Genomic DNA, 27,253 nt, shown 5'->3' with positions numbered 1-27,253 from the left:
GATCTGCAAAATTACTACAAGTTTTAAAAGCTAGTAAAATGTTTTACTCACCCCCAATGCTGGGTAGATAGTCCATCCCAGCTCTGCTGTTGCCGTCGTAGAGTCCATGAGTATTTCTACAGAGAAATCAAGAGGTACAAGTTCAAGTACTATTAAAAAGCACAATTGCAAAACAGGGTGCCCCATACAGCAAGACACATGTTACATCTCATTGTGAAATACTGTGTGGAAAAATAGTAGTCTGTTTCTCTAGCCACAGATTCATCCATTCATCCTTCGATAGAGGGTTGTAACAGGGATACCTTCTATCCCCTCTGCTCTTCGCTTGATCTCTGGATTCTTTATTTGTATACCTCTGGAGTCTTTACCTGTAAATCTCTGGAGTCTTTACCTGTAAATCTCTGGAGTCTTTACATGTACACTACCGTTCAAAAGTTTGGGGTCATTTTGACATTTCCTTGTTTTTGAAAGAAAAGGAAAAAATGTGGCCATTAAAATAACATCAAATTGATCAGAAATACAGTGTAGACAATTTGTATTTTTATGGAATATCTACATAGGCGTACAGAGGCCCATTATCAGCAACCATCACTCCTGTCTTCCAATGGCCCATTGTGTTAGCTAATCCAAGTTTATCATTTTAAAAGGCTAATTGATCATTAGAAAACCCTTTTGCAATTATGTGAGCAGAGCTAAAAACTGTTGTTCTGATTAAAGAAGCAATAAAACTGACATTCTTTAGGCTAGTTGAGTATCTGGAGCATCAGCATTTGTGGGTTAGATTACAGCCTCAAAAGGGCCAGAAACAAATAACTTTCTTCTGAAACTCGTCAGTCTATTCTTGTTCTGAGAAATTAAGGCTATTCCATACGAGAAATTGCCAAGAAACTGAAGATCTCGTACAACGCTGTGTACTACTCCCTTCTGTAGAACAGTGCAAACTGGCTCTAACCAGAATAGAAAGAGGAGTGCGAGGCCCCGGTGCACAATTGAGCAAGAGGACAAGTACATTAGAGTGTCTACTTTGAGAAACAGAAGCCTCACAAGTCCTCAACTGGCAGCTTCATGAAATAGTACCCGCAAAACACCAGTCTCAACGTCAACAGTGAAGAGGCGACTCCGGGATGCTGGCCTTCTAGGGGGGGGGCTGTCGACAGTGCAACGTATGTCTCCCTTCTCGATAGGGCATCCCCGTTCCCATGCTTCGCTCCAGACATGTACACAACAGAAAAAGAGAAGCGTTGAAGGGACAACAACTACCTGGTGAACCGATCGTTTGTGTCCCTTCCCCTGGCCTTCCAGACCAGGGGAGCATGGTCTGAGACCAGGGTGAAGTGGGTACACAACAGGTAATACTTGAGTGTCTAGCGCCCACTTTACCGCTACCGTCCATCTGGCGTTACGAGAATCGGATGGGAGCACAGCAGATCCTTTAGGCGCCTGAATGACGCTTCGGTCTCGCCCATCCATTTCACTGTTTCACGGGAGGCGGACACTGGTTAGATCTGTAAGGGGGGAGGCTATAGCCTCAAAGTTCGGGATTAACCAGCTGTAGTATCCTGCCATTCCCAGGAAGGACTTGACGTGTGTCTTGGTACATTGAACGGGCCAATCACGCACCGCATGGACCTTCCTCTCCTGGGGCTTGACGTTCCTCCTGTCCAATCAAATACCCCAGGTACTCCACCTCCTCGAAGCCTAGCTTGCATTTTGTGGGGTTCGCTGTCAATCTGGCTTGCCTGAGCACATCCAGCACCGCCTGGAGGTGTGTCAGGTGCTCTTCCCAACCTTGGCTGTAGATATCATCCAAATAGGCCACTGAGTACTGTTGGTGGGGTCGGAGGACTCGGTCCATCAGGCGCTGGAACGTGGGCGGGGGTCCGAGACCGAATGGGAGCACCCGGTACTGATATAAGCTCTCCGGTATTGAAAACTCCGTCTACTCCCAGGAGGAGGTTGCCAACGGTACCTGCCAATATCCTTTGGTCAGGTCGAGGGTGCTGATGTACTGGGCCTTTCCTAATTGGTCGATGAGCTAGTCCACCCTTGGAATATGGTAGGCATCGAACAAACTGATGTTGTTCACACCCCGGAAGTCATTACAGAACCACAGGCTACCGTCCAACACGATGGAGCTGCACCATGTGCTGTGGGACTCTTCGATGTACCCCATCCTCAGCATAGCCTCCACTTCCTGCTTTACTGCCTTCCTTCGGGCCTCGGGGATCCGACATGGCCTCTTTTTCGTACCGTTTCCCCGGAGCTGGGTGCGGACGTGCTGTTCAATGACCGCCGTGTTCCGATCGACGAGCTCCAGGAGCGTTTGCTTCTGGGTCGGGTTGAGATCCTTATTGCTTGTGACCACTACTGGTACCGTTGGCATCCTGGGTCCCGACCATAACACGGCCAAGGATGTCCTCTCGTGTCACCTCTTCAATAGGTTAACGTGGAAAATCTGTTGGGGTTTCCGCCTCCCCGGCTGCTGTACGCGGTAATTGACGGGTTCCAGCTTCTCTATCACCTCTTCGGCCCGTGCCATGATGCCACGAACATACTTTCTGACATGGGGATTAGGACCAGCACCTTGTCTCCCACCTGGAATTATTGGGTATGGGTTCCCCGATTGTAGACCTGGGCTTGGGCGCATTGGGCCTTCTCCATATGTTCCCTTACCACTGGCCATATGGCTGTCATCTGCTCCCTCGTCATCTCCACGTGTTCTACCACACTGCGTCAGGGGGTCGGTTGTGCTTCCCATACCTTCTTGGCGAGGCCCAGTAGACCAAGTGGCCCCCTCCCATAGAGGAGTTCAAAAGGGGAAAACGCGTGAATGACTGGGGCACTTCTCTGACCGAGAAAATTAGGTATGGTAGTAGCTGGTCCTAGTTTTTCTCATCCTGCTCGATGACCTTCTGCAGCATTTGATTGAGCGTTTTATTGAACTGCTCGACGAGCCCATCCGTCTGCGGGTGAAAGATGGTGGTCCGGATCTGCTTGATCTGCAGGAGAGCAGACAAATCTTTTATTGGGTGGGACATGAACTCGGTACCCTGGTCAGTCAGGATCTTGTTCGGGATGCCTACCCAGCTAAAGAGGTGGAACAGCTCCTGGGCGATTCCCTTGGAGACCGCCGCCTGTAGGTGAATGGCCTCGGGATACTTGGTGGCATAATCTACTATTACCAAGATGTTCCGGTGTCCTCGTGACGTTTTTACCAGGAGTTCCACTATGTCCATGGTGATGCGTTCAAAGGGCAACCCGATGATCGGTAGGGGGACCAGAGGGTTTCGGAAGTGGGCTTTTGGGGCAGTGATTTGACATTCCGGGCAGCTGCGACAATAGTCTTCCACGGCCATCCTCATCCTGGGCCAGTGGACCCGGGCGGCAATCCGTTCCCGAGTCTTCTCCATTCCCAGGTGCGCCCCCAACAGATGGGTGTGGGCCAGCTGAAGAACGGTTCCCACCTACTGTCGGGGCAGCAACAGTACCTCTCGAAGTTCCCCTTGTGGCGCAACACCTGATACAAAAGGTTATTCTTGATTTGGAAATGGGGGTATCGCCAGACACTCACCCCCGAAAGTAGTTGGCCATCCACCGCTATCACTTGGGTCTTTGCTGGTCCCTCGAAATCGATGAGGGGGAGGATGGGCCCCTCCTCCAGTTGTTCACCAGGGGGGTCGGTGTCTGGCACCCCCTCAGACTCTGAATCTGTACATACGGGTTTGTCAACCGCTTGTTTCCGTGCCGTGCAGGCGACGTGTAGTCCTCGCTCTCGTCTCCCGCCGGCTCGTACCTTTTTCCTCAGCTCATGCCTCCACAGCGGACAATCTCGTCCCACAAGGAGAGGTATCGGCAACTCCGGTTCAGCACCAACCATCATCTGGCAGCTCCCTTGTGGCGTCACGATGTTGGCTTGTACGGTCAGATATCGCTTGGTGTCACCGTGGACACAGGAAACGGACATCTCCCTGCCACATTCGGTCACCTGGGCCAGCAGACTCGTGGCTACGAGTGTAACTACACTCCCAGAGTCCAATAGAGCTTCACTCCTCCTTGTAGCTTCCTGATTTCCTCAACGAGGTGGACATTTTGTAGGCGCTGTTCCTCTAGCGTTTGTTCCTGACCTGCCTGTTGTGCTTGTTGGGCCCAGATGAACTGAGCTATCAACTCGTATGTGCTGATGCTGCGTAAACGACAACCCTGAACTGACCACATTATCAGCCCGCATTCTCCACCACTTGTGGCAGACCAGGGGGCTTGGTCGAGCTGTTTACACAGATCAGACATGGACAGAATTGTATTAGCTCGGTTTCAAGGGTGTATAATTAAATAACAAACAAAGAGAAAATAATAGGCTCCGGGATATCGTCTTCTGGGCTCCGGGGTCTTGTAAGTTGCTTTTCACTATTCTCCTCTAGCTTTTGCTTTACTTCAATAAAAATGGCCTCCATCTACACAATCAACAGTAGCCCAGGCCAAGGCTCCTTTCACTCGCACTCGCTCTCTTCAGCAGCAGGCGCATGTGACGTGAGCAGCTGGAACCAGTTTCAGCTGGACATAAGCTATATGTTATATTGTGTTGTAATTGGCTGACACAGATAACAAGCTCACGCAGTTTTCACTGACTCACACACATTAAATTAACAGAGGACGAGTCCAATCGGGTCCAGTCAGTACATTTATTTTAATTGCACATTTAATTGCACATACCTGAAACAATTATATCAAACCCGACCTAGATCCGAGACAAAAGTCTAAATTTAGGAACCGGACCCGCTTGAGTCCCAGGTCAGATCTCAGAATTTCGTGCCTGTTGGTCCTGTGAAGACCTCTATTGTGCAGTCTCGCAAAGGGGGACACAGGGACATTCTCCTGCACCTCAACCGCACTTGCTACAGAAGGAAGGGTCATGGATGACTCTGCCCGGTGACATCTGCTCTCTCTTGCCCTCTCTCTTGTCCTCGTCCCCCCCTCTCTCTCACTCTTCCTCACACACACTATATCCAATCCATAATAATTGAACATCAGTATCCACACACACACACACACACACACACACACACATAGTAAAGCTCATAATCTCTCATCTTCCTACCCCCACCAGAGGGGGGAGGGCAAGTAGGCCACAATTCGCCCACTGTAGACTGACTTTGCTTGTGTAGACTGACACATTTTCAATTATTCACAGGGTCCTATTAGTGCAGTGCTGCTGAGTGAAGAGATATATTTAAGCCTTATATGGTGGTAGGGAATACAGGGAGGGGGACAGGCTACAATATACTTATACAGTGGTAGAACATGAATTGTTCTCTGACTATGCAGACTGAGCACTAGCAAAATGGAACTATATGGAAACTATACTTTGGGGGGAAAGGGTTAGTTGTTTATCAAGTGTTTATCCTCGTGATAACACACTGCCTGGTACCCCCACATCTGCTGTTGAGGACAACGACTTATGGAAAGCCATGAGCATCAATGGCCAGTCCACAAGGACACTGAAATACAGTCTGCCACCCTAGAGAATCAACACTCGAGTCGCCATACTAGGGCCAGGATTTCGCACTGGCAACCAAACCCAACCAGGAAAATCTCCTGCTTTTAACTATTAAAAAACAACCCCCCCCCCAGTCAGGTCAAATGTTCAGGAGAAAAACAGCCCCAGATGATCTCTCTTTAGCACACCTCTGTCTGAAACTCTCAACTGATGGACAGAGAGGAGAGATGGGACACACTGTACAGTACATTATGATTTCCATTATTGGAGGAACCTCTGAGTCTGGTTCCTCTCCAGATTTATTTTGTCTTTTCCACTGTGCTGCTGCTTGGTCTTTGGGATCTAGGCTGGGTTATTGTTGATGTAACAATGATATATAAATAGACTTTGATTGATTGACAGATTGCTTTGTTACACCATTGGTTGCTGAAAGGGCAAAGACCATGGCTGACCCTGAGTTCTTAGAGATGGATCACAACATCATGTAGTTACTCTATACTTCATCACGTCTAATGATCATTGACCTGAGATTCTTCTAACATCCTTCTAACAGTACATGTGAATCATTATGGACCTAGCTAACTGATTATAGTGAAAACACAGAGGCAGAGTGAAAGTACAAACAGATAGGCAAACCTACTGGCTGCCAAACAGAGCCAGCTCAGAGTGCTCGGTCATGACATTGAACAACAAGACAGGTGCATAAAATCGATCACACACCCATGCAATCTCCATAGACGAACATTGGCAGTAGAATGGCCCGTACTGAAGAGCTCTGTGACTTTCAACGTGGTACCATCATAGGATGCCACCTTTCCAACAAGTCAGTTCGTCAAATTTCTGCCCTGCTAGATTTGCCCGGTCAACTGTAAGTGCTGTTATTGTGAAGTGGAAACATCTAAGAGCAACAACGGCTCAGCCGCGAAGTGGTAGGCCACACAAGCTCACAGAACGGGACAGCCGAGTGCTGAAGCGTGTAGCTCGTAAAATTGTCTGTCCTCAACCGAGTTCCAAACTGCCTCTGAAAGGCCTCTGAAAGCAACGTCAGTACAAGAACTGTTCGTCGAGAACTTCATGAAATGGGTTTCCATGGCCGAGCAGCCGCACACAAGCCTAAGATCACCACGCACAATGACAAGCATCGGCTGGAGTGATGTAAAGCTTGCCGACATTGGACTCTGGAGCAGTGGAAACGAGTTCTCTGACGTGATGAATCACACTTCACCATCTGGCAATCCGACGGACTAATCTGGGTTTGGCGGATGCCAGGAGAACGATTCCTGCCCGATAGTGCCATCTGTAAAGTTTGGTGGAGGAGGAATAATGGGCTTGGGCTGTTTTTCATTGTTCAGGCACCTTTGTTACAGTGAAGGAAAATATTAACGATACAGCATACAATGACATTCTAGATGATTCTGTGCTTCCAACTTCATGGCAACAGTTTGGGGAAAGTCCTTCCCTGCTCCAGCATGACAATGCCCCCATGCACAAAGCGAGGTGTATACAGAAATGGTTTGTCGAGATCAGCGCGGAAGAACTTGACTGGCCTGCACAGAACCCTGACCTTAACCCCACCGAACACCTTTGAGATGAATTGGAACGCCGACCACGAGCCCGACCTCACTAATGCTCTTGTGGCTGAATGGAAGCAAGTCCCCACAGCAATGTTGCAACATCTAGTGGAAAGCCTTCCCAGAAGAGTGGAGGCTGTTATAGCAGCAAAGGGGGAACCAACTCATATTAACCCCCAGGATTTTGGAATGAGATGGTCGACGAGCAGGTGTCAACATCCTTTTGGACATCTAGTGTATTTTTTATAACCAGAAATAACCAAAAGTCTTTGTAATAGAGGTCGACCGATTATGATTTTTCAACGCCGATACCGATACCGCTTACTGGAGGACGAAAAAAGCAGATACCGATTAATTGGCCGATTTAAAAAAAAACTGTTGTTGTAATAATGACAATGACAACAATACTGAATTAACACTTATTTGAACTTAATATAAAACATCAATAAAATCAATTTAGCCTCAAATAAATAATGAAACATGTTCAATTTGGTATAAATATTGCAAAAAAAAAGTGTTGGAGAAGAAAGTAATATGTGCCATGTAAAAATGTGTGCCATGTAAAATATGTGCCATGTAAAAAAGCTAACATTTAAGTTCCTTGCTCAAAACATGAGAACATATGAAAGTTGGTGGTTCCTTTTAACATGAGGTAAAAGGTTTTAGGTTGTAGTTAATATAGTATTTATAGGACTATTTCTCTCTATACCATTTGTATTTCATATACCTTTGACTATTGGATGTTCTTATAGGCACTATAGTATTGCCAGTGTAACAGTATAGCTTCCGTCCCTCTCCTCGCCCCTACCTGGGCTCGAACCAGGAACACATCGACAACATCCACACTCGAAGCATCGTTACCCATCGCTCCACAAAAGCCGCGGCCCTTGCAGCGCAAGGGGAATAACTACTCCAAATCTAAAAGCGAGTGACGTTTGAAACAGTATTAGCGCACACCCAGCTAACTAGCTAGCCATTTCACATTGGTTACACCAGCCATTAGGCTGATAGGCTTGAAGTCATAAATAGCGCTGTGCTTGCGAAGAGCTGCTGGCAAAACGCACGAAAGTGCTGTTTGAATTAATGATTACGGGCCTGCTGCTGCTCAGTCAGACTGCTCTATCAAATTTGACTTAATTATAACATAATAACACACAGAAATACGAGCCTTTGGTCATTAATATGATCGAATCCGGAAACTATCATTTCGCAAACAAAACGTTTATTATTTCAGTGAAATACGGAACCGTTTGGTATTTTATCTAACGGGTGGTATCCCTAAGTCTAAATAATCTTGTTACATTGCACAACCTTCAATGTATGTCATAATTACGTAAAATTCTGGCAAATTAGTTCGCAATGAGCCAGGCAGCCCAAACTGTTGCATATACCCTGACTCTACGTGCAATGAACACAAGAGAAATGACCATTTCACCTGGTTAATATTGCCTGCTAAACTGGATTAGTAGTTTATAACTAGTGATTATGATTGATTGATTGTTTTTTTTAAGATAAGTTTAATGCTAGCTAGCAATTTACCTTGGCTTCTACTGCATTCGCGTAACAGGCAGGCTACTTATGGAGTGCAATGGTTAGAGCGTTGGACTAGTTAACTGTGCGGTTGCAAGATTGGCACCCCTGAGCTGACAAGGTGAAAATCTGTCGTTCTGCCCCTGATCAAGGCAGTTAACCAACCGTTCCTAGGCCGTCATTGAAAATAAGAATGCGTTCTTAACTGACTTGCCAAGTTAAATAAAGGTATAAAAAAATATCTTTTTCTTTTTCTTTTTTTTTTTTAATCAGAAATCGGCGCCCAAAAATACCGATTTCCGATTGTTATGAAAATTTGAAATCGTCCCTAATTAATCGGCCATTCCGATTAATCGGTCGACCTCTACTTTGTAACCAGCATTAGCACAACAAATTCCACATTAGAATGTTATGTCAGCAATATATGCCACCAAACATTAAACTAGACCAATATGAACCAGGATCTAGTGTCCATTACTATATCTGTGTCAATTACATTACCACAAATAACCACAATGGTCAACGATTCCAGTTTCATGTAAGCCACCTGTGGTAGAGAGGCAGTGGAGTAACAACAAAAGACTTGAAACTTCCCATAATCAACTGATCAGAGAGGCTGAAGGACATCAAATAAAATGTCATTGTATTTGTCACATGCTTTGTAAACAACAGGTGTAGATCAACAGTGAAAGTGGAAACATCTAAGAGCAACAACGGCTCAGCCGCGAAGTTACTGTACTTAGAGAAATAATAGACAAATAATCGAATAAATACACAATGAGTAACGATAACTTGGCTATATACACGGGGTACCAGTACCGAGTTGATGTTCAGGGGTACGAGGTAATTGAGGTAGATACTGTATGTACATATACATGTAGGTAGGGATAAAGTGACTGGGCAACAGAACAGATCATAAACAGTTGCAGCAGCGTATGTGATGAGTCAAAAGAGATAGTCCCGCAGGAGGCCTTTTATCTTCTTGTAGGCTGTCATTGTAAATAAGAATTTGTTCTTCACTTACTTGCCTAGTTACAAAAAGGTTAAATACAATAGAAAATAAACAATTATATAATAAAAGGGTCAATGCAGATAGTCCAGGTAGCTATTGGTTACCTATTTAAATAACTATTTAGCTGTCTGATGGCCTGCTTACCGTGTGGTAACAGAGACAACAGCCTATGACGTGGGTGGCTGGAGTAAATTTTTAGGGCCTTCCTGTCACGTCCTGACCATAGAAAGCCTTTATTTTCTATGGTGGAGTAGGTCAGGGCGTGACTGCGGGGTGTTCTAGTTTATTATTTCTATGTGTATTCTATGTTTTCTATTACTTTGTTGGCCGGGAATGGTTCCCAATCAGAGACAGCTGTATATCATGGTCTCTGATTGGGGATCATACTTAGGCAGCCTTTTTCCACTTGTTGTTTGTGGGATCTTGTTTTTGTATTGTTGCATTTGAGCCCTACGAGGCTGTACGTTTGTTTGTTTCTCTTTATTGTTTTGTTGCTGGTTCACATTTAAATAAATTATGATGAACCCAAATCACGCTGCGCTTTGGTCCACTCCTTATGACGATCGTGACACTTCCTCTGACACCGCCTGGTATAGAGGTCCTGGATGGCAGGGAACTCGGCCCCAGTGATGTACTGGGCCGTACACACTACCCTCTGTAGCGCCTTGTGGTCAGATGCCAAGCAGCTGCCATACTAAGTGGTGATGCAGCCAGTCAGGATGCTCTCAATGGTGAAGCTGTAGAACTTTTAGAGGTTCTGAGGGCCCATGCCAAATCCCCCGCAGCCTCCTGAGGGGGAAGAGGGGTTGTTGTGCCTTCTTCACAACTTTGTTGGTGTGTGTGGACCATCATAATTCCTTAGTGATGTGGACTCCGAGGAATTTGAATATGTTGACCCACTCCACCACATGCCCGTCAATGTGGATGAGGGCATGCTCGACCCTCGGTTTCCCGTAGTCCATGATCAGCTCCCTTGTCTTGCTGATGCTGAGGGAGAGGTTGTTGTCCTGGCGTTTCTGACCTCTTTCCTATAGGCTGTCGTCAGAAAACGTAATGATGGTGTTGGAGTTGTGCGCGACCACGCAGTCGTGGGTAAACAGGGAGTACAGTAGGGGACTAAACACGCATCACTTAAGGGCCCCCATGTTGAGGGTCAGTGTAGCAGACGTGTTGTAGCCTACCCTCACCTTCTGGGGAGGCCCGTCAGAAAGTCCTGGATCCAGTTGCAGAGGAAGGTGTTCAGTCCCAGGGTCCTGAGCTTAGTGATGAGCTTGGAGGGCACTAAATCAAATCAAATCAAATTTTATTTGTCACATACACATGGTTAGCAGATGTTAATGCGAGTGTAGCGAAATGCTTGTGCTTCTAGTTCCGACAATGCAGTAATAACCAACAAGTAATCTAACTAACAATTCCAAAACTACTGTCTTATACACAGTGTAAGGGGATAAAGAATATGTACATAAGGATATATGAATGAGTGATGGTACAGAGCAGCATAGGCAAGATACAGTAGATGGTATCGAGTACAGTATATACATATGAGATGAGTATGTAAACAAAGTGGCATAGTTAAAGTGGCTAGTGATACATGTATTACATAAGGATGCAGTCGATGATATAGAGTACAGTATATACGTATGCATATGAGATGAATAATGTAGGGTAAGTAACATTATATAAGGTAGCATTGTTTAAAGTGGCTAGTGATATATTTACATCATTTCCCATCAATTCCCATTATTAAAGTGGCTGGAGTTGAGTCAGTGTCAGTGTCAGTGTGTTGGCAGCAGCCACTCAATGTTAGTGGTGGCTGTTTAACAGTCTGATGGCCTTGAGATAGAAGCTGTTTTTCAGTCTCTCGGTCCCAGCTTTGATGCACCTGTACTGACCTCGCCTTCTGGATGATAGCGGGGTGAACAGGCAGTGGCTCGGGTGGTTGATGTCCTTGATGATCTTTATGGCCTTCCTGTAACATCGGGTGGTGTAGGTGTCCTGGAGGGCAGGTAGTTTGCCCCCGGTGATGCGTTGTGCAGACCTCACTACCCTCTGGAGAGCCTTACGGTTGGGGGCGGAGCAGTTGCCGTACCAGGCGGTGATACAGCCCGCCAGGATGCTCTCGATTGTGCATCTGTAGAAGTTTGTGAGTGCTTTTGGTGACAAGCCGAATTTCTTCAGCCTCCTGAGGTTGAAGAGGTACTGCTGCGCCTTCTTCACGATGCTGTCTGTGTGAGTGGACCAATTCAGTTTGTCTGTGATATGTATGCCGAGGAACTTAAAACTTGCTACCCTCTCCACTACTGTTCCATCGATGTGGATAGGGGGGTGTTCCCTCTGCTGTTTCCTGAAGTCCACAATCATCTCCTTAGTTTTGTTGACGTTGAGTGTGAGGTTATTTTCCTGACACCACACTCCGAGGGCCCTCACCTCCTCCCTGTAGGCCGTCTCGTCGTTGTTGGTAATCAAGCCTACCACTGTTGTGTCGTCCGCAAACTTGATGATTGAGTTGGAGGCGTGCGTGGCCACGCAGTCGTGGGTGAACAGGGAGTACAGGAGAGGGCTCAGAACGCACCCTTGTGGGGCCCCAGTGTTGAGGATCAGCGGGGAGGAGATGTTGTTGCCTACCCTCACCACCTGGGGGCGGCCCGTGAGAAAGTCCAGTACCCAGTTGCACAGGGCGGGGTCGAGACCCAGGGTCTCGAGCTTGATGACGAGCTTGGAGGGTACTATGGTGTTGAATGCCGAGCTGTAGTCGATGAACAGCATTCTCACATAGGTATTCCTCTTGTCCAGATGGGTTAGGGCAGTGTGCAGTGTGGTTGAGATCGCATCGTCTGTGGACCTATTTGGGCGGTAAGCAAATTGGAGTGGGTCTAGGGTGTCAGGTAGGGTGGAGGTGATATGGTCCTTGACTAGTCTCTCAAAGCACTTCATGATGACGGAAGTGAGTGCTACGGGGCGGTAGTCGTTTAGCTCATCAATGGCATTGAACGCTGAGCTACTGTCAATGAACAGCATTCTCACATAGGTGTATATGACATTACAACAGTAAACATTTTATAGTCAAGCTCAGACAAAACAATTGGTCTGCAAATCAGTTATGAACACGGGGAACCACTGTTGCTTCCAATTAGGCAATTTTCCAGGTGCTCAGTTCCTGTTAGTATCAGTGTGGATTAATGAGGAGCTGTGAGGAAGTGGCGAGCCAGGTGTTGGTGCTGCCGCTAAATGGGAATAAAGAGGCCAGGAGCAGTGACCCACTAAGAATTCCCATGGACTGAGCCAAGAGGGTTTAGGGAAGGGAGTGGGAGTCTGAGCGGAAAGGATGGAGAAGGGAAAAGACGGGTCTATGTGGATGCTAGCTACAGCTCTCCATGTCATACAGTAGCTAACACACAAGGCTCAACACTGAAGGCATGCACAATATGATGAACTGTAGCTGCATTAGGGGACAGGGGAAGGGGGGTGACATTAGTAAATGTGTGTCGCCCCCTTCTTTCGTGACTAGATGGGTCATCAAGGCTCTTCACTTTCAGTCCAACTGAGTGTGCACAGTATGTTGCAGAGATCGTGTTACACACAACACATGGAAGGCTATGTTAAAGCTGAGTATTATAAATTCTGAAAGAGATAAAGAGGATATCTAAAAAAATATATATTAAAAAAAACGTAATACCTAAAATTGCAATGCTATGTTATGTATGGTAAGGTTAAAGGGTAGGTTTTGAAGCTGTATTTGCTCAAATAAAACTATGCAAGACAAAGCTAACTCGCCTGTAATGTGTAACATAAACAAATCCACCATTATCTACCGCCCAATAAGTATTTTTAAACCAGAATTAACAATGTGAGAGGGAGAGAGGAATAAAGTTGTGGTGGTCTATCTGCCTCTCTCTCCCTCTCCTTCTTTCTCCATGTCCCCCTCCCCACCACATGACTCCATCTGTCCCTGCATTCCTCCAATATAGAAATCACTCTATCCCTCTCTCGCTCTCTTTCTCTCCATATTTCAATGAAATGTAGGGCAACGAGGAGGAGAGAGTAGGGCAACTTAGTCCAGCACACATAATCCTTGCAGGCTGCGCCATGCTCTGTACGCCACACTGGATTAAACCCAGGGGACACATCCCTGGGCTTCACTCACTGGGTTTTATGTCACTGTGCCTCCCGCCGCACCCGCAACTCTCAGTCGCACATTTCAAATGTATCCATTTTATGGCCCTGATTCTTCTGCTGCTTTTATATTAACACTGGAAGGGAATTTCCCAGACTTGTGTCATGTTTCACTACAGCACAGAGACCCGCCTGCATTGTAGAATGCAACTAAATGGACCAAATCATCTTGGCTCATGCATGTTCTGCAAAGCCAAACAATCGAATCAAAGGGCATGTATATGCCCAATTTGGTTATGATTAACCCCAAAGTCGTAAACACGGGCACCATCATAGATATCATCCTAACCAACTTGCCCTCTAAATACACCTCTGCTGTTTTCAACCAAGATCTCAGCGATCACTGCCTCATTGCCTGCATCCATAATGGGTCAGCGGTCAAACAACCTCCACTCATCACTATCAAACGCTCCCTGAAAAACTTCAGCGAGCAGGCCTTTCTAATCGACCTGGCCCGGGTATCCTGGAAGGCTATTGACCTCAACCCGTCAGTAGAGGATGCCTGGTTATTCTTTAAAAATGCCTTCCTCACCATCTTAAATAAGCATGCCCCATTCAAGAAATTTTGAACCAGGAACAGATATAGCCCTTGGTTCTCTCCAGACCTGACTGCCCTTAACCAACACAAAAACATCCTGTGGCGTTCTGCATTAGCATCGAACAGCCTCAGTGAAATGCAACTTTTCAGGGAAGTTAGAAACCAATATACACAGGCAGTTAGAAAAGCCAAGGCTAGCTTTTTCAAGCAAACTCAAAAAAGTTCTGGGACATTGTAAAGTCCATGGAGAATAGGAACACCTCCAACCAGCTGCCCACTGCACTGAGGATAGGAAACTCTGTCACCACCTATAAATCCACTATAATTGAGAATTTCAATAAGCATTTTTCTACGGCTGGCCATGCTTTCCAGCTGGCTACCCCTACCCCGGTCAACAGCACTGCACCCCCCACAGCAACTCGCCCAAGCCTCCCCCATTTCTCCTTCTCCCAAATCCAGTCAGCTGATGTTCTGAAAGAGCTGCAAAATCTGGACCCCCACAAATCAGCCGGGCTAGACAATCTGGACCCTTTCTTTCCAAAATGATCTGCCGAAATTGTTGCAACTCCTATTACTAGCCTGTTCAACTCCTCTTTCGTGTCGTCTGAGATTCCCAAAGATTGGAAAGCAGCTGCGGTCATCCCCCTCTTCAAAGGGGGGGACACTCTTGACCCAAACTGCTACAGAACAATATCTGTCCTACCCTGCCTTTCTAAGGTCATCGAAAGCCAAGTTAACAAACAGATCACCGACCATTTCGAATCCCACCGTACCTTTTCCGCTACGCAATCTGGTTTCAGAGCTGGTCATGGGTGCACCTCAGCCACGCTCAAGGTCCTAAACGATATCTTAACCACCATCGATAAGAAACAATACTGTGCAGCTGTATTCCTTGACCTGGCCAGGCTTTCGACTCTGTCTATCACAACATCCTCATCGGCAGACTCAACAGCCTTGGTTTCTCAAATGATTGCCTCACCTGGTTCACCAACTACTTCTCCGACAGAGTTCAGTGTGTCAAATCTGAGGGTCTGTTGTCCGGGCCTCTGGCAGTCTCTATGGGGGTGCCACAGGGTTCAATTCTTGGGCCGACTCTCTTCTCTGCACACATCAATGATGTCGCTCTTGCTGCTGGTGAGTCTCTGATCCACCTCTACGCAGACGACACCATTCTGTATACCTCTAGCCCTTCTTTGGACACTGTGTTAACAACCCTCCAGAAGAGCTTCAATGCCATACAACTCTCCTTCCGTGGCCTCCAATTGCTCTTAAATACAAGTAAAACTAAATGCATGCTCTTCAATCGATCGATGCCTGCACCTGCCCACCCGTCCAGCATCACTACTCTGGACGGTTCTGACTTAGAATATGTGGACAACTACAAATACCTAGGTGTCTGGTTCGACTGTAAAATCTCCTTCCAGACTCACATAAAACATCTCCAATCCAAAGTTACATCTAGAATTGGCTTCCTATTTCGCAACAAAGCATCCTTCACTCATGCTGCAAAAAATACCCTCGTAAAACTGACCATCTTACCGATCCTCGACTTCGGCGATGTCATTTACAAAATAGCCTCCAACACCCTACTCAACAAATTGGATGCAGTCTATCACAGTGCAATCCGTTTTGGCACCATAGCAGCACCCACCGTAACACGCGTTCCAGCAGGTATATCTCACTTGTCACCCCCAATGCCAAATCCTCCTTTGGCCGCCTCTCCCTTCCAGTTCTCTGCTGCCAATGACTGGAACGAACTACAAAAATCTATGAAACTGGAAACACTTATCTCCCTCACTAGCTTTAAGCACCAGCTGTCAGAGCAGTTCACAGATCACTGCACCTGTACATAGCCCATCTATAAATAGCCCAAACAACTCCTTCTTCCCCTACTGTATTTATTTATTTTGCTCCTTTGCACCCCAGTTTGTCTACTTTGCACACTCATCTACTGTCAAATCTACCATTCCAGTGTTTTAATTGCTGTATTGTATTTACTTCGCCACCATGGCCTATTTATTGCCTTTACCTCCCTTATTTCACCTCATTTGCTCACATTGTATATAGACTTATTTTTCTACTGTATTATTGAATTTGTTTGTTTTACTCCATATGTAACTCTGTGTTGTAATATGTGTCGAACTGCTCTGCTTTATCTAGTTAAATAAAGATGAAATATATATATATTTTTAAATGATGGTAAGAAATAGTGAAACTGCACTGGACAGGTTTTACTTTTACAAGTTTTACAAGTTTTCACAAGTTTCAAAGATTTTTACCAGACGGGGAATGGAGCTTCTAATATCAAAATAAATGAATTACATCTAAGCATGTGATATTGCATTCAAAGTGGGCATACTCAAGACCACAGCTTGTGAATTTAAAAACAGTTTTATGTAATATGACATCTTTAAGATCATTCTCTACTTTCCCAAGAGGAATAATGGTAGATTTCATTGATAGCTCTTGAAACTTGCTGAATAATGGCAGGTTAACTAATTAACAGCATAGCCTTGATCCGACGTGACTTGCTCCAGTTGAAAAGCTTTCTCCACCTCCCTGCCTGAACCAGTGTCCATACTCTCAGTAAGGCTATCCTTCTACTGTGTCAAGACCTAGAACAGAAAAGAACACCAGCAGAGCATTTCTTCACCCTTCTTCTCTGGTATTGGCATTTGTGTGAATTGGATGTCCTTCATTGCCCCATTCCAAGCCACGTCAGGAAAAGAGTTGTGTGCATATGTAGCAGAAGTGATAATGCTTACATTGAAGTGAATAGAAAAACTAAATACATTTCATCCCAAATAGTTAGCATGTATGATCAATGTGGTATTTCTAAAGACTTTGACAGACCCATGTGGTGCTCCATTCCTTTGGACAACCAGATGCAGTCAACAGGTATCAACCATTTTTGTTTGTGCGTATTCCAGCCCTAAATGTACCTCATGAACATTAAAGGACATCCCAACAAAGCATTTCTTTCGGCTTCCATGTCCCACGTCAATGTTGGTTAAACAACTCCTACATAACGAATGAAGCCAAGCCACCACAAAGTTTGCAAACAAAAACAAGCATGACGTAAGTGATGTAAATGTATCCAGGCAACAAGAAAATACTGAACTGGAAGTGAATGCAACACATGGCTTATCGGAGTTCTTTCAGATCCTGTCATTTGTGGTAAGTGGAGGCAAAATACTGTATTGGTCTTAGGTGTTAAGCCAATGGGGGGAAACCTAATCAGTAAAGTTACAGTCAAGTGAACTGAACAAAACAAGAGAAGTTGAGCAATGGGGAACATTTTTCAAAATAGGCTGAAGTACTGTATATCAATTTCCATTCCATGGACAGACAGACGCTGCATGCACTGATTTATAAGGAGTGTCCCAGTTAATGACCTTCTTTAGTATGCTACTGCTCATGGGAGCAGCATCGACATTTTCACACAGAATTTGTCTAATGGGAGAATTGGGACCCATTGATTTTCAAGTGCTCCATTTCTGTCAGTCTCTCTGTACTGTGAGAGGGTTGATGAAATATTGGGGTGGAAAACACTTGACTGATGAGGCTTACAGCACTGACACAATACACTGGATCAAGTACATTGAACTCAAATTAATGTGCAGTTGCAGCTGTTAACACAGATTAACATTGCAACACAAAATGTAAGGCTAAATTGTATCAAAACCTGAAAGTGTTTTCTGCCAGAGGAACCAAGTGTGTGTGCACTCTCCTTCCTATCGGTGACATTCATCGAGTCAAAAAAACATTGTGACTACATGAGTTGAGGGCCTGAAATCTTATGTTCTCCATGTGACTGACATAGATTACTCGATGTTTGAGTGTTTACACACACAAGTACCTCAAGTTAGTATTTGTCCTTGTATGGTAACATAAACAGTACTTGGGATGATGTTTTATTTATTTAAATAGGCAAGTCAGTTAAGAACAAATTCTTATTTACAATGACAGCCTACCCCGGCCAAACCCTAACTCGGAAGAGACTGGGCCAATTGTGCACCTCCCTATGAGCCTCCCAATCATGGCCGGTTGTGATAGTCTGGAATCAAACCAGGGTCTGTAGTGATGCCTCTAGCACTAAAATGCAGTGCCTTAGACCACTGCGCCACTCAGGAGCCATGTGACAGAATGACATAAAAAGGATAAATAGAAATTGCAAACAGGTAGCCCACTGGAAATATGGGAGTTCATTGAAGTTGATAAGAGTACAATAACAAAGAGGTTTACAGTTATCCTGCCTCTGTCACTGGAGTGCTCACCTCAGTAAATCTCAGAATATTGCCATTCATCAGGATTTCCCACTCTCCAATTGTCAATTACTTTTCAATGATTTTCAAGGAAGAAAATAAAGTTTGTCCCCCACTGGTGATCATATCAAGTCTCAAATGGACAACATCCTGATCCTGTTCCAATGCAAATTTAGTGCTAAGACATGTATAGGGGTGGCAGGTGTCACTTCCTGATCTGTTTCACCTGTCCTTGTGCTTGTCTCCACCCCCCTCCAGGTGTCGCCCATCTTCCCGACTTAACCCTGGGTATTTATACCTGTGTTTTCTGTCTGTCTGTGCCAGTTCGTCTTGTTTGTTCCAAGTCAACCAGCGTTTTGTCTCAGCTCCTGCTTCCCCAGTCTCTCTTTTCTCGTCCTCCTGATTTTGACCCTTGCCTGTCCTGACTCTTTGCCTGCCTGCCGTCCTGTACCTTGGCCCCACTACTCTGGATTACCGACCTCAGCCTGGCCTGACCCTGGGCCTGCCTGCCGTCCTGTACCTTGGCCCCACTACTCTGGATTACTGACCTCAGCCTGGCCTGACCCTGGGCCTGCCTGCCGTCCTGTACCTTGGCCCCACTACTCTGGATTATCAACCCCTGCCTGCCTTGACCTGTCAATTACCTTCCCCTGTTGTTGCAATAAACATTGTTACTTCTACACAGTCTGCACTTGGGTCTTACCTGATAGTACAAACTGGCCATGACTGACCCAGCAGATTTGGACCAGCTCCGCAATGCTATCTCCTCCCAAGGCGCCCTCATTGGTAGACATGGAGATGCTTCGTGGTCCGATGGAAGGGTTCCAGGAAGTGGCCGAATGCCACGACCTAGCATTGGACGCTTTGCGGGAGCAATTCCGTGGGTTGCCTACTAGACGGTAACCTCCCAGCCCCTCAGTAACCCGGCTGGTAACAGTGCCGTCACCCCGGTTTCCCGGGAACCCTGCTTACCTACCCCGTAGCACTACGATGGAGATTCCAGAACCTGCCAGGCCTTTGTCTCCCAGTGCTCCCTCGTTTTCGAGCTGCAGCCTTCTTCATTCTCCTCGGACTGCTCGAAGATAGCATACATATTACGTTTATGTCTGGGAGGGCACTCGCCTGGGCCACGGTGGTGTGGGAGCAACAATCCACTGTCTACCTCAGTCTGGAGGTATTTGTGGCAGAGGTGAGAAAGTTTTTCGAGGCTCCGAGGTGCAGGAGAGAGGCTGCCTGGAAGTTACTTCAGTTTCGGCAGGACTCCCTCAGTGTGGCAGACTATGCGGTGGATTTCCGCACGCTAGCAGAGGAGGGTGCCTGGAACCCGGAAGCGCTGTATGGATTCCTGCATGGATTATCGGAGGAGGTAAAGGATGAGCTTGCAGCCCGGGAACAACCAATGGATCTTGACTCACTCATCGCTTTAACCATCCGGATCGATGGTTGGCTACAGGAACGTAGGAGAGACAAGACGTCTGATTGCGGTTCCAATCGCTCACTCGAGGATCCCACATTACATCTGATGAACTCCGGATGTCCCCAGCGTTTTTGTCCCCGAGAGGATCCGAGCTTACCCGAGTTCCTCCAAGAGCCTCTGAAGACTGCCGATATGCCCTTTCCCGAGCCGATGCAGCTCGGCAGGGCTAGGCTGCCTTCAGCCGAATGTGTACGCAGACTTAACACCCAGAGTTGTCTGTATTGTGGTTCTGCCGGTCATTATGTGTCTACCTGTCCCTTCAAGAGACCTAGCTCATTGGTAGGAATGAGTACTCTGGTGGGCATAAAGGATAATGTTTCTTCTCGCCCCCCTCTCCATGCCACCCTGCTGTGGGGTGACCAGTCTAAGTCTCTCCAGAGACTCATCGACTCGGGGGCCGATATGAGTCTTATGGATGTTACCCTGGCGTCCGAGCTGGGCATCCCCACTCAACCCCTCCTATCAACCTACGAGTGTTGGGGAATCACAGCGAGACAATCTAATTCCTGCTAATTGAGTCTCTGCATTCTCTTGGCTCCAGCGACACAATCCCTTGATTGACTGGTCTATTGGTGCCTACGTGGGCTGGAGCCTGTTCTGCCATGCCCATTGCCTGAAAACAGCTCTGCTTGCCCCGGGATGTCTTCCTGGGGGCTTGGAAATTGCCCCGAACCTCTCCACCATTCCCGCGGAGTACCAGAACCTCCGGGAGGGGTTCAGTAAGGCCCTGGCCACTTCGCTTCCACAACACCAACCAGCACTCAAGGAGATTAAGCTGCACGCGCTGGCACGCCGCTATAGCCCCGCAGCTACAAGACGAGACCTTTGCCCCCCTGCTCCAAAATCAATAACCCCTCTGCTGTTCATCCTCTGTTGCCCCGTACCCTCTGTATGCTTTCTACTTTTCATGTGTCTAGATCTAAACCCATGTCTCACAGCTCTTTGTCTCCTGTTTCCCCAGTCTCTCTTTTCTCGTCCTCCTGGTTTTGACCCTTGCCTGTCCTGACCCTGAGCCTGCCTGCTGTCCTGTGCCTTTGCCCCCACTCTGGATTACCGACCTCTGCCTAACCTGACCCTGGGCCTGCCTGCCTGCCATACTGTACCTTGGCCTCACTACTCTGAATTATCGACCCCTGCCTGCCTTGACCTGTCGTTTACTGTCCCCTGTTGTTGCAATAACCATTGTTACTTCAACACAGTCTGCACTGGGGTCTTACCTGAAACCTGATAGGCAGGTGGCCTAGCAGTTATAGAGGCAAGCCAGCAACCGGAGGGCTGCCAGTTTGAATCCTGTGACCGACGGGAAAAATCAGGAGGAAAGCAAGCTGGCAACAGGAGGGTTGCTGGTATCAAAACCTAGATGCCATTGCCTGCCGTTGTGCCCTTGAACAAGGCACTTAACACCCCACAACAGCTCCCCAGAGGAGTTGGGTTAAAAGCAGAAGTCAAATTTTGGTTGGACCTTATAATTGACCAATAATGTGATCTTAAAGGTGCGGTAAAAACGTGATCTTCCTGTGTTTTATATACAGTATATTTCCACACTACAAGGTTGGAATAATACTGTGAAATTGTGAAAATTATGATAATTCCCTTTTAGTGTAAGAGCTGTTTGAAAAAAACACATTAAATTTCAGCCTGTTTTGGAGGCATGGAGTTTTGGCCTGCCTAGTGAAATCACCAGGAGGTAAATTAGTTAACAGACCAATGAGAAAGGGAGTACCATACCTCTCTGCCAATAACAACTAGTTTTCCCCCTCCCCAATTAGACCACTCCCAGACAGTTCTAGTAAAATTAGTGCTTGAGAAATTGCTCTTTGCTTAGAAGTTATGTTTTTTTTGCCATTTTAATTTAACATACACAGTAAGGTACTTAATTGTTTCCCAGAAATTATTTGAAATTGAGATAAAATGGCTGCATTGGACATTTAATCTTAATGTATAAAGACAATTTACTAAGCCTTTTCCACAATGAAATGTTATACCTGTTGTTATCCAGAGGGAATAAAACATGAAACGTAGAGAAGGAATAAGGTATTGAGGTAAGGTGTAGGGCTATCCAATTTAGAGAAATGTTTTAGATAAAAAATGTGTCAATGTTCCACAGGTACAAACCCTTAATAAATCTGTCTAAGAGGCAGATTTGCTTCTTTGGCGCATGTGCTTGTCCTTCTTACCTGGTGAATGGTTGTCAGGCTATAATTCAACATGGTTACAAGGATAGACCCATAACAAATCTATAACCATAACTAGGGTATATACACTGTATAGCCCTATATAGGATGCCGCGAATCTGCGCATGGGAGTCCTAGAAGGCTACAAGGCGAGGCCTGGAAAATAACTGGCAAAATATTTTAGGGAAGTACTTATTTCTGAAAATCCTCTTACTGAAGGTATACCTATAATCCATAACTCCTTGTCCATCCATCCGGACTGTATAATGTGTGGATATCTGTAAAGAAACCGTCTGAGCCTATCTTTATCCAAACCAGCACCTATAACTCGGCTGTGGTAGACAGCTTGAAAGACATTCTTCCATGTAGCCTACCACTGTCTACCCCGGCTGAGTTATAGGTGACGGTTTCTTTACAGATATCCACACATTATACAATCCGGATGGACGGACAAGGAGTTACGGATTAGAGATTTGCCTTCAGTAACAGGATTTTCAGAATCAAGTACCCCCCTAAGGCTCAACATTATAGCCTTCTAGGACTCCCATGCACAGATGCGGGGCATCCTATATAGCTTGTGACATTTACATATCACTCCCTGTTGAGTGTCTCAGTCATGTAAGCGTAACCATGTTCTCTGAGTTTTGCAAGCCCACCATAGGGCAGAAGGAGAAGTAGGTCATGGGCTGTTTTGATGCTCAATATTTTCTGTCACTGCTCCCAGAGGGGAAAGGGGAAAGAGTACTGCACTGAAGAGCAGCATAACACTGAATATTGATTGTCCTGCACAACAAAATGTCTGCAAAGAGCAGAAAGGCTATTCTTCTGAATACATAAGTGAAGAAATTGTGATTCATGGATTTGATTGAACTTATGTTTAATATAAGGGGTGTGTTTTGTCTGGAACCAATTGGCCAGGTATGGCCTGGGCTTAAGGTGGACCAAAATGGACTTAGCTTGGCACATGTCGGAAGACATTGCTAAAAAATCCCACTGACTAATGCATGGCATGACTATTTACAGCAGAGTTGTTGATATTGCAGAGCTCATTTTTCCTAAAGAAATCTGCTATTTTATTTGACCATGGTAAAAAGTGTATAGATAGATAGACCAAAGAGGTGGATGGAAAGAAGAACCACCGAACTGCAGTAGCCTACTGCTGCTGTGAACGATTACATACTGTATCACACAGTCCAAGACTGTAGGCCAGGTGTGGAACAGCAAAGACACCCAGGTACATGACTCTGCCATTACGTGCAAAACATTTATAGTTGCACTCCTCTCCTCTGGATAAAAAAATACCTAAATTCACATACATGGGTACCATCTGCATCTAACTGTTTGTTATGTGTAACCAACCACAACAAAGACCCCACTCAGTGTGATCAAAAAAGGAAGCCATGTCTGTGAAAGAACATAGTGGGGAGAGAGAGAGAGAGAGCGAGAGTGAGAGAAAAATCGAATGAGAGAGAGAGAGAGAAAGAAAGAGAGAGAAGCAGAGAGAGAGAGAGAGAGAGAAATGGAAGGAAAGGGAGAGAGAGAGAGAAATAGAAGGAGAGAGAGAGAAATAGAAGGAGGGAGAGAGAGAGAGAGCGAGAGAGAGAGGGAGAGAGAGAGAGAGAGAATGAGAAGGAGAGGGAGAGGGAGAGGGAGGGGCAGTCTATGCAGGCCAGTGCTGAGTCGATAGCTCTTGACATGGCTGAAATCGGTCAGGTCTGCCCCGCTTACATAAAGGCTTGGAAACATGGGAGAGAGTGCAGCCCAGCCAGGGGGCGGGAGGGAGGTCTCACTGATGATACAGCAGGACAAGAGAGGACAGCAGGCTGTGAGAGCAGAGAAAGCAGACGTCACATGGGCCGAGAGCTGAGAGACAGATATCACATGACCCCACACAACTTCTTATTTTTTCGATTGACTGACTGAAGCAAGAGAACATGGTCCCTTAGTAAGAAGGGGGTGAGGGGAATAATTAAAAAGCATCTAGACTTTTAGATTTTAGAACAGTTTTTGTCAGAAGTTTGGTGACATTGTAATAGGCTTGGCATATGTTTGATGTTATGCACATAAGCACAACAGTCACACAGTTAGGCAGGCATACTGTTAACCAGTAACACATTTGTTAAGTAATTTTCTGTGATTTCTTATCACATATCTTGATGTATCAAGTTTTAACATGTAAGGTAAAACTTCTCATGAACTTGCCTTTATCCCATGTAGGCTCTATACTGCAACTAGTTCAGTGACCTCTGAGTTAGATAATTTACAATTCTTCTTCATAATAAAACCGAAAGCAAAAGACACAATAACGAAACGTAAAAATAGAAATAGAGCACATTAAATAGATCTACCCCTTCTTAGACCTGCTTTGAATGAGAATGACACATCTATAATTCTCATTTCTATGTACATTTGGTCAGGTCGCCCAAAAGGTTACATATTGCAACCGTTGTTACACTGTTGTTACCAAAGCAGTAAATGAAGGAATCTTGAATATATTTTAAGTTCTTCTGCCATCATATTCTTTAAACTCAGACTAAGTAGCTTTAACTCTCAAACCCTGAAAATCACACCACAGGGCCAGATCAGCTTTTTATTACAAAAAGCCTTTCCAAGCACAACCAATCTGAATTCTTTGGGCTAAATTTGGTAATCATGGGTCAGTTATGCTTCCCCACTTCAAACTCATCTTTCATTAAATACATAAGAAACTTGAACTGTTGTGGAATGACTGACGGAGCATATAACTTAACTCCAGACCAAAATATCCCATGGATGCTGTTCAGAGTGAATGCTTGCTTTTTTAAAATGACACCTGTACATACAATAGGATATACATTTATAATAATCTCTCTCTCTCTCTCTCTCTCTCTCTGCGTGTGTGTGTAATTGAATTGCAAGCAAGGCCATGATTCAACATAACATTTAACATACACTGAGTGTACAAAACATGAAGAATATCGGTCACATAGAGGATTTAGGTTTGGGTGCATGACATGAACAAGTACATGTGTAGCACAAATGTATGATAAATGGACACTAAACAATACATGCTTCCATTCATCATCTGAGAATTCATAGTTGAAATCTTCTTCTCATTTTGTTTTAATGTTCAGAATAGATGAGGGATGTACCAATGAAACATATACACTGAGTATACAAAACATTAAGAACATCTGCTCTTTCCGTGACATAGACTGGCAATGTGAATCCAGGTCAAAGTTCAGATCCCTTATTGAAGTCACTTGTTAAATCCACTTCAATCAGTGTAGATGAATGGGAGGAGACAAGTTAAAGAAGGATTTTTAAGCCTTGAGATAATTGAGACATGGATTATGTATGCGTGCCATTCAGAGGGTGAATGGGCAACACAAAACATTTAAGTGCTTTTGAATGGGGTATGGTATTAAGTGCCAGGTGCACTGGTTTGTGTCAAGAACTGCAATGCTGCTGGGTTTTTCACGCTTAACAGTTTCCAGTGTGCATCAAGAATGGTCCACCACCCAAAGGACATTCAGTCAACTTGACACAACTGTGGGAAGCATTGGAGTCAACATGGGCCAGCATCCCTGTAAAAAGCTTTTGACACCTTGTGGAGTCCATGCCCTGACGAATTGAGGCTGTTCTGAGGGCAACTACATATGAGGAAGGTGTTCTTAATGTTTCCTGTATAGGCAGTCTATTTGACATACTCTACTTTCTATTATTGAAGGAATAACACAAACGACTCGCCATGAGCATTGGGTTACAGGGTTTGTTCACGACAAGTATTCCCTCCCCTCCCCCTGCACACACACACGCACGCACGCACACGCACATACACACACGCACATATACACACACAGCTAGGAGTCTAAACGACATTTTCTACCGTATTAAATTATATGCTATGAAACATGTTCATTGCTACAATATTTATGCCTACAGTTCGTTTATGAGTCAAAACTTGTGGTTTGGACTATTAAAATGACTGTAGCACTATTTTACCTATCATTGCTTAAACGATATACTGCATTTCTTTTTGAGCATTTAATCTAATATAATAGTTTTTCTCTCAACAGATTTTAATCAGGCTTTGATGCATACAAACGTCGGCGTTCCAATGTGACAGTCCCTCAGAAAGCCTTTACTGTCATCAAAAACACTATCAGAATCGCACATCATTCCTGTATGTAGGCTACAGGGTATTTGCGGTATACCTTACGCCTACGGAATGAATAATTGACACTGTATAATTAATATATTTTTGCTGAGAGCTTATGACAGTCGTTCATGCACGTTTTAATTATGCATTCTGACGAGATAAAGAAAAAGCAGCGTTCTTACCTTCGACAGCCCCAACCATTGGAAATATCCATACAAAATATAACATATCCATAACAACTGAAATACTTGGCATTTTGGCTGTAAGAAGCCAAGGCATTCATAGAAAACAGGTCCACCAGTGGGCCATTGACAGCGAATTCATCTACAGAAGCGCAAAACCACACACAGCCAATGGTTAGAACGAACCGCTTTTGCAGGGAGAACACGCATAATCTAAACGTTTGGGCGAAACCAACGTGAATCATACAGGGGGCAATGTACACGACATGGCCAATGGTGTGTGGACACCCCTTCGAATTAGTGAATTCGGTAATTTCAGCCACACACGTTGCTGAAAGGTGTTTAATATTGAGCACACAGCCATGCAATCTCCATAGACAAACATTGGCAGTAGAATGGCCCGTACTGAAGAGATCAATGACTTTCAACTGGCACCATCATAGGATGCTGCCTTTCCAACAAGTCAGTTTGTCAAATTTCAGAGCTGCCCAGTCAACTGTAAGTGCTGTTATTGTGAAGTGGAAACGTCTAGGAGCAACAACAGCTCAACCACGTAGTGGTAAGCCAGTCAAGCTCACAGAGCGGGACCGCCGAGTTCTGAAGCACGCAGCGTGTAAAAATCGTCTGTCCTCGGTTGCAACACTCACAACCAATTTCCAAACTGCCCCTGGAAGCAAGGTCAGCACAATGACTGTT

The 27,253-nt window shown here is 45.4% G+C and overlaps 1 protein-coding gene across 1 annotated transcript in view; it reads right to left on the bottom strand.

The window, feature by feature from the left end:
• Positions 1-26,721, bottom strand: part of LOC112222067 (ephrin type-B receptor 2-like) — a 50,273-nt gene extending 23,552 nt beyond the window's left edge. The window contains exons 1-2 of the mRNA XM_024384645.1: positions 26,558-26,721; positions 52-116 (exon numbers count right to left, since the gene is read on the bottom strand). Of these exons, the coding sequence (XP_024240413.1) occupies positions 52-116; positions 26,558-26,654 (162 nt within the window). The 5' untranslated portion in view covers positions 26,655-26,721. The remainder of the gene's footprint in view (positions 1-51; positions 117-26,557) is intronic.
• Between the last annotated feature and the right edge of the window lie 532 nt (positions 26,722-27,253).

This window comes from Oncorhynchus tshawytscha, linkage group LG22 (assembly GCF_018296145.1).
Source record: "Oncorhynchus tshawytscha isolate Ot180627B linkage group LG22, Otsh_v2.0, whole genome shotgun sequence".
Lineage (NCBI taxonomy): Eukaryota > Metazoa > Chordata > Actinopteri > Salmoniformes > Salmonidae > Oncorhynchus > Oncorhynchus tshawytscha.
Note: the sequence above shows the minus strand (reverse complement) of the source record. Positions and strands in the feature narration are given on the sequence as shown.